General features: G+C 40.6%; 1 protein-coding gene across 3 annotated transcripts in view; it reads right to left on the bottom strand.

The window, feature by feature from the left end:
- Window positions 1-449: 449 nt before the first annotated feature.
- The window catches only part of SPOP (speckle type BTB/POZ protein), a 76,539-nt gene continuing 68,437 nt past the window's right edge, over window positions 450-8,551 (bottom strand). For all 3 annotated transcript variants that reach the window (XM_061143780.1, XM_061143777.1, XM_061143778.1), the window contains 4 exons: window positions 7,417-7,472; window positions 6,796-6,918; window positions 2,991-3,133; window positions 450-1,719 (listed from right to left, as the gene is read on the bottom strand). In XM_061143780.1, the coding sequence (XP_060999763.1) occupies window positions 1,575-1,719; window positions 2,991-3,133; window positions 6,796-6,918; window positions 7,417-7,472 (467 nt within the window). In that variant the 3' untranslated portion in view covers window positions 450-1,574. The remainder of the gene's footprint in view (window positions 1,720-2,990; window positions 3,134-6,795; window positions 6,919-7,416; window positions 7,473-8,551) is intronic.

Below are 8,551 nucleotides of genomic sequence, written 5' to 3'. Positions count from 1 at the left end.
ACTGGGAATTCAGATACTAAGTTTTCTGAAAACACATCCATCCAGTCAGTGACAGAACCAGTCAGAGATAAGAATTTCCCTTTATTAAATCTCCACATTCATGTCCCCTTGATGTTTTATAGTTAGTTAAGGGAGATTGGGAGTTAGGTCTTAAAACACGTAGGGTGCAGAAAAGTCCACGTCTATTACTTGCCTTGGCAGTAGGAGCCTGATCCCTCATTAGGATGTGGACTCTGAGATACTCAGGAAGGACAAGGGACTGGCAGATGCTGGAAGCTCACAAAGGAAACTTGAGATTAGGGACACACAATGAATCCCTACTGCTTAGACATCTTGAGCGTAACCTCTGCAAGTTAAAGGATCAAACTAGGCCTTCAAAATCCCTTAAGGAATTCAGACCCACAAGACAAACCAGGTGAGTGAAACAAAAGACCAGAGATACCACACAGTACAAAATAGTAATTATTTATATTTTCAAAAAGAAAAAAAAATTAACATTTGGAAGTTCTCCCCTGCAGGAAGAGGGGTGAATTGGAAGGAACAGGACTGGCTCCTATGCAGGCGGCAAGTCAGGTACAAACAGCTGAGCAATCTTGGGCTGGGAGGTTTTTCACACAGCATTAATAATAACATTTCCTTTTCTTTTCTCTTCTTTTTGCTCTGTTATTGTTGTGTGTGTATTTGTTTGTTTTTTTTAGAAAAAGGAGTGGGGGAGACGAAATAAAATCAGAGAAAAATGCCAAAAAACATTTTCCACAATATCTAAAAACAGAGAACCATAGTTCTTGTCAAGACAGTATGAATTCTGGATAAACTATTTTTTCCAGTTTTCAACACCAATAAAGATTTTTTTCCAAAAGCTACCACATCAGAACACTCATCTTCTAGATCAAATAATCTCCTTCCCCTTTCACCTCTGCTGGTTATTTTTCATCAAAGGGTAACAAGACATATTCTGTTCTTGCAAACAATAAGTGCTAACCACAAGAGAGCTCTTCTGATAACTTGCATGGTAGTGAGGAGTTTTCACAAATATCAGAGTTTTAGCACAGCTGGATGGACTAAAATCTCTCTCAACATAAATACTACTGGAATCCACAAACTGATTTTTTGAGAAATTCTGCAAAAATCCTTTCTTCTTTTCTTTTCCCTTCTCTTAAAACTAAATGTCCTTTTTAAGTTTTCTTTTTGCTCCAGGCACCTGACGATTTGCTCTGCTCAGTCAGATGCAGACAGGTTTCTCCAAAGTACCTCCGCGGGGATGTCCTCAGGGCCCGCGCCTAAGCTGAATCCCCACAGTATCAACCTTGGCCGGGCCAAAGGGGACACAGCGACGCAGCAACAGGGTTTCCATTAGGTCGAACAGCCCCGAGTCCTGGGCCCTTCCCTCCCCCCACCCCCATTTCCCCCAAGTTTGTTTAGTGCTGTATTAAAAGTCTGGGGCCGCGATGCAGTCTCTTTCCCCCACAACAGAGTAAAAGCTCCACAGATTGCGCTGTCTACCTGGTGGTCAGTGGCAGCCATGATGACTGCTGCTTCTGGAAAATAAACGGAGTCTTACAACGAGCAGGATCTTAGGACTGCTTCAGGCGCTTGCGTGGGGGTCCCAGAAACGGGCACTGTGCTGAAGCCAGAGAGCGGTATGCCTCAGCCACCAAATGGGGATGTGACACCACCATTGACTTCCACCCGGAGGTCTCCAAGACATCCGAAGCATGGCTAGGAGAAATGTGAGAGATGGGTTACCAAAGGAGTACGTGAAGGATGAACTAAACAGCCACCTAGAGAGCCCGGTTTCCCAGGGTTTGCTGTCTGGGTGTCAATGCAAGACACACTCAGACAGAACCCTTAACATGCAAGAGAATTTGGTTGTTAGACAATAGATAGACAGGTGACCAGGTTACAGCTCTTGTAAGTCTGAAAACCAGAACTTTGAGCCATTATATTCTCAATTACAAAAGATGAAATGTTCTTCAGGCTTCTCTCTAAATCATCAAGGCTCTTTATATTCCTTGGTGATGCTGATAAAGAGCAGGAGTTCTTTGGGTCAGACAGCTCTGAGTTTCCATCTGGCTTTGCCATTTACTAGTCCCATAACCACAAAGCAGATCACAGCCTGGGGCTTATTTGATTATTGAAAAAGAGAGGCCAGTTCCCACACTTCATTGAATGGTTAACATCTAAAAAGCACCAAGCAAGTGTCCAGTACAGAGTGAGCACTCAGGATAAGGAACATTTTGCCTCCATTGGTAACTCCTTCAAAATAGTCCTTCAGCCTTATAGAACATCTTTCCTTGTTTCAGGGCATTTTCTGTGTTAAATAATGTTTACTCATCTACCCTGCAACCTCTTAGACCTGTCTTACTCCAGTATGGCTACTGTGGGGGCTTCTCTTCTTGGGGTTTTTTTCCCCCAACTTTTGCCCCCCATCAGGCAAAGCAGTAGAACATGTCCCACTGAGAATTACTTCCCATTGAGAAAGTAATATGGCCAGGTCACTTGTCATTTAGGAAGAAAGAACAGATGTACTGGAATGGATACTTCCTTCTCAAAACAGTATTCCACGACCTCATCTCCTAATTATGTTTTCTCTTTTTCCCATTCTGCAGTCGACCACTGGACACTCTTACTAACTCATAAAAATCCACTTCCATTCTCCCAGAGATCTGCAAGTCTTTTTGTAACAAACTGGTGAGTGTGAAGTAAAGATGCTATTGCTTTGGGGGACAAAGGTTTTTCAGAACCAGCGAGTTGTCATTTTCATCAATTCTCATCCTGCAAGGTAGTAAAACACTTCACTCCCCAATCAGATTAGACTGATGAAAGCAAAACCATTTTTCACACTGTCAAGCTGAAGGAAAAGATAGACACTCTCTACTTACTCCTGAAAGCTTAAAAGTTACTCCGGTGTTTCACTCACCAATTCAAAGTCTTTTTCATTCGCTAGCTAACCCAACTATCCTGAAAGAACTTTGAAGATGGCAACTCACTAGTTGATGAAATCCACTGCCTGAGTTTTCAACTGATCTGCGCTGTGGAGGTCAGCCAGGATGAGAATTTCTGCGGCGTTCTCCACGGAGAGATTACTGCAGAGGGCATCCTCACACATGACCTTTAAACGCTCCAAGGCGTACTGTAAAACACAAACGTGCTGTTGTCAGAACAGGAAAGGCTCTGGGCTGATTGCTACTGAAGTAGTTTTCTTCAACCATACCATCACGTAACTGGATACCTGAATAAAACTCCACAGACCATGAAAAGGCAATTATAAAACACAATCATACGCTGAAGGCTGAAATGAAGATGGCTAAAATAACTTGCAGAGCTGCCATTCAAGTTCTAAAGTCTATTAGAAAAATAGCAATATGGGTCTATGCAACAGGCCCACATCTTCAAGTTTTCCCTTACCCTGACTACGATTAAAGTCTCTCTTAAACAATCACCACCTACCCTTACAATGAGGCACTGCTCTGCTTCAAGTCAACAGGGACATTACATTTTAAATTTTTGCAATCCTTTTATTTAGAGCCAGACTAGGGTGCAGCACAGCCCTTTCTACTTAAGTACTGTCACCAGCCCAGCAGGATATCGGGCTGTGAAAAGGAGCCCTGTGGTGACTTTTACCAGCATCTCTGCCCATAGTTGTTCCTCCTTTTCAATAGAGAAGGATAAATGGAGCCCTATTTTATTGGGGTTGCGGTTAAGATTCTGAGGGGAGAAGAACAAAGCAACAGAGAACCTGGATCTAGTTTCAGTCTTAAAAACTTTCTATTTTCCAAGTAAAGGGTATAAATAAATGTTCTAGAAATGAAGGTCTAGGTTAATATTGAGCACATCTAATCTACCTGACTTGTTTTGATGCAACTGTACTACTTGCTCTCAAATATATCATGAACTTACTAAGGAATTTCAGGGCAAAGAGGGAAGACGGGGAAAAAAGGAGGCACAAAATAAAATTGTCACTAATTAGTTCACAGGAGAATGATTTGGTCTGAGGGTATCCACAGTCTCTGTACAGGTCCCATTTTGAGGGCCTCAGAACTCAATGACACAATACTCCTCTGGGCTGAATCATGACAATCAAACCAGGACAATTTTATTTTTATGAGTTCTGGGTGAGGAGGCATATCTGCCGGCACTATGATCTCCTGCAGCAAAAAGAGAGTTTTATTGGTTTTGGTGCAGCTTTAATTTTTTACATTTGAGTAACTGGAAAACAGTTTCCATGGAAAACAGGAATGACACTAGACAAGAAAGAAATTAGGTTGCCATTTTTGTTTTAGAAGACTGGAAAAAGTTGAGTAAATATTCAGTCTTCACTCAGTGCTGCAAAGAATATTCATCTTATCCTTTTTCTCAATATATTTTTTTAAAAGGACTTTTGCTGTGAATAGCTCTGATCCCTACTGCATAATTAGACAAAAGTAGCCATTTTTGTCCCTTGGGGACGTTTTTTTCCCTTAATTATGCTTCTGAAAAACCTGCCTAATGGCAGTACTTACCCGAGAGGTTGAAATTTTGTCTCCCAGGCCTGGGCAACGTGTTTTGTTTTGTTTTTGGTCTAATTACACATGTCCCCAGGAGACTGGAAAAGCTCAGAAGAAGCTGTTTTAGTCTCTTGGGTAAATTCTAGATGTTTAGATCCTTCTGTGAAAATTTTCTTATTCTGTTTTCCTGAAGCTCACAAGGAGGTGTAAAGGTAAAAATGTTTTTAAATAAGCTTAGAGCAAAGATTATCTTATCTAATATGAAATTCTGAAAGGAACTTGAAAAACCAACTCTTCAGTTACTTCTCATTCACAAACTTAAAGCACTGCTGTGATTCAGCTGCTTTTCTTACACACTGCACTGAAAATACCACCCTTGGAATGTCAGTTCTGGCTGACCCCATGCTCTCTATACTTACAGTAGGTTCCCAGTAGGCTCTCTGGCTGAGGAGCAGGAATGAAAGCCCAGGAACACAGCTGTCTAAACCTGGCTCTGAGAATGCACAACTCTTAGTACTTCTGTCTAAAAACTGGACCTTGTTCGTCTTTACAGGAGCTGGATAATGAGAGGGGTGAATGCCTGGTATGTATAAGCACAAGCGACCATTTCAATGAAAATCAACAAGGGCAGGGAATTCCTTGGTCCAGTGGCTAGGACTCCGAGCTCTCAGGATGTGCCCAGTATTAACCTAGATGTTCATTTCCAAAACATTTATACCTTCACCTAGAACTCTTCCTGAGGTCCTGGGTTCAAAATCTGATCGGGGAACTAAAATCCCACAAACGGAGTGGTATGGCCAAAACACTATTACAGGGCAAATCAGGCATAATCATTATAAACTCAGTTTATGAAAAGCAGCCGTTTGGGCCACGTATTCTACTTCCTCAGACCTCACAGCGAATGTTTTCTGTTTCCACTGAAAGCCAAGTTTTCTCTGGTCAGAACTGAGCTAGACTGGAAGGGTACAGGATGTTTGCAAATGCCTAATCATACTTAAGAAAGTTTTGCCAGTTGATAAAACAATACAGTTATTATTCAGTTCTCTACACTGAAGGTACTGATTGGGTTTATATGCCTCATCCTCTATAAACACAGCAAAAAGATGACCAGTAAAGATAAAACCACCACTGTAAACACACTTTCCTCAGGGGTGCAAAGGGAGGGGGAAGGAGATGACTCCCCTGAGTGAATCTTGGGAAGGCTCTAGTGCCTTCAGGTCAGAGACAGCTGGGACCCTCAGGCAGCTGCTGCAGCAGCAGGGCAGGAAACATCAGGCACTTCCAGCAGAGAACCATCTCTCTCAGAGTCTACTGCTGGCTGGCCTTATGCCCTTTAACACTCTTGCCTCAACTGCTCCCCAACAGAAGAAAAGTTTCCACAGGATAAATAGCAATTGTTTCCCCCACCTAATCCTCCCATTTCCTCAGACCACGGGGCCCTGGAGGAACAGGTCACTGCTCTCTCTGGCGTATCTACACAATGAAGGTCAGTTTCCTAAACTGTGTTTTGGGGAACACTAATCCCTGGAAGTGATCCTTGAGAAAAGTGATTTTGGTTAATGAATTGGAGAAATTTGTCCACCGTATTCTTTTTTAGAAAATGCACACTAACATACTAAAGGTTCTGAGAAATCTGGTTGTAAAAGAGTAACACAAAAACCCCAGTTTGACTTAAGAGTTTCAATAACCTTTCCTCTCATCTTGGGAATCACCTGCCTGCTGTTTCAGTAACCACTGCAATTCACTAAGGCTAAGGTCTACATTATTATTTTCATACTTTAACATTTCTCAAATCAAAATGTGTCTCACAATCAAAGTGTATATTTATGGTAGAAGTATCTCTCTTACAATTTTGAATATGATGTATTTCAATAACTTCTTAGGGAAAAGCTGCAAATGACCAGAACACTATGTAAAAGATATTCTCTTCCTGACAAAGTTTAAATAAAAGTTAATGAACTCAAGAACATTTCTGTAAACTACAAAGCCAAATTATAAATCCAAATGTTAATCTGAATCTTTCAAATCACTGAGTTAAATTTGAGATGGGCAAGAGAAGAGAGGTAAACCTCACTTCTTTTCCATAGTGAGGGTGACCATATAATTTACCATTAAAAGGAAGACACTTTTGAAAATAAAAAGGGTGCTATGGATAACTGTGTTGGAACACAAGCATGAACCAGGACTGTTCTGACCAAACTAAGATATACACTCACCCTGCCCACAAAGCAACATAAAAGCCCAGTCATGAAGCTCAAGAGGTCACCAAAATCCTAGTCTTGTTATTATTTTCCTGTTCTTATCTCACCTTGTCAGCAGCTGCCAGCAAATCATCAGCCATTTTGTCGAGGTTCGGAGCCTTCCCCGTGTAAATGAAGCACATCATTTCCTTAAAAACTTCAGGCTCCACATCATTGATTTCAACCCGATTCTAGGCCAAAAAAATTAAAAATGAGAAACATTCCAACAGAACAAAATTCCTAAACAGTCTTCATGATTTTAAGTTCTGAGAAAGAGAGGAGTTCGTATCATTTTAAATCTAACATCAATAGAAACCCCTCTTTGCTCTATCTGATTGTTAATAGCCTTTCCTGCCATCTTATGTACCACCTTTGTTTTCTCAATACACAGCAAGACAACTATATCTTTGATTTTTCATGTTTCTTTTCAAAACACATGCCTAATTCCCCAACTCAAGACTATTTGAATGATCTGCTTGGAACAGTGAGTCTGCTTTACCCAGAGTGCTTCCAGAGTGCTCTCTGCTTTTAGAAATTGTTTGTTCAGGGAACTATACTCCATTTTAATCACATAATAAGAAATTAAAAAAAAAAAAAAAAACCAGCAAAGTAAATCTGCTTCCAAATTGGGAAATAATCTGATTCCAGCCACCTAGCTAAAAAAGACATATTTCTATCCTGTTACATACCTTTTTGCTTTCCTCCATTTCATGTTCAAACATGGCACTAAAAACTGGAGAACGAGCTACAAAGTGAAAGGAAAACAGACACAGATATGGTTATCACACCAAAATCTCTTGGTTCATCTGTTATGAAGAAGAGATTTTTTTTTTTTTGGCCATGCAAAGTGGCTTGCAGGATCTTAATTCCCCAACCAGAGACTGAACCCAGGCCACTGGACAGCTACAGAATTCCAGCAGAAGAGACCATTTTCTTTCCTATCCCCACTGGTACAGAAATGATCTTTTATATGAATTATGCAGAACTATAAAATTCCTTTTTTTTTATATCAACGAGTGAATAATTATACACAGGGGAAAAAATAATAATACACAGGGGAAAAAAAGAATCACTCCTTTCAAAGTAATTTATTAGCTCCAACTCCAACTATGATATTTCAAGGAGATTACTCAAATTACCTCTGTTAGATGACAATGATATCCTCTGGGTAGATCTGGGGGTTCAAATAGAAGGTCCTTCACAGTCTAAGCAGGGTGCCCGGATACTACCTTTTTGTCTAGAACAGGGATACCTACTTTCTCCACTTCCAGGGTCCACATAGCAAGGAGGTCAAGAACAGGACTAAAAGGCATCCGTTAGCTACATGAAGTACAGACTTATTTATGGCTGCTCTTTAAAGCCATGCATTATCAACAGAGATTATCACCCAAAAAGGTGAAAACCGTCTCATGTACCACAGTCATTTATGGCGCGTCAGATCTTAACCCAATAGGACAAAATCTTATTCCTTAATGTCTCTTAATGCTTTCCTCAGGGGTGGGAATCACAAAGAAAGGTTCAGAAACAGTGTTCTAAACAGTGTGCACTGATCCTTCCAGACAGCTCTGCTTTGGACACTTCCTCTTTATTAAAGGCACCAGCCCTTTAGTCTTCAGCTTCTGTATGTATTTATATAGTGCCTCACACACACACACACATATATATGTAATTCCATGCCCATTTTAGTCTAATGAACACTATGAAAAATAAGTAAATGCAATTTCAACCATGAAAGTAATAAAATGGCTGGGGAACTCAAATTTTATCATGTTGTCCAATAAATAAAGGATTTTGGTGAAAGTTGAGACTATCAATCTCTACCTA

This window comes from Dama dama, chromosome 5, assembly GCF_033118175.1.
Source record: "Dama dama isolate Ldn47 chromosome 5, ASM3311817v1, whole genome shotgun sequence".
NCBI classification, from domain to species: domain Eukaryota; kingdom Metazoa; phylum Chordata; class Mammalia; order Artiodactyla; family Cervidae; genus Dama; species Dama dama.
Note: the sequence above shows the minus strand (reverse complement) of the source record. Positions and strands in the feature narration are given on the sequence as shown.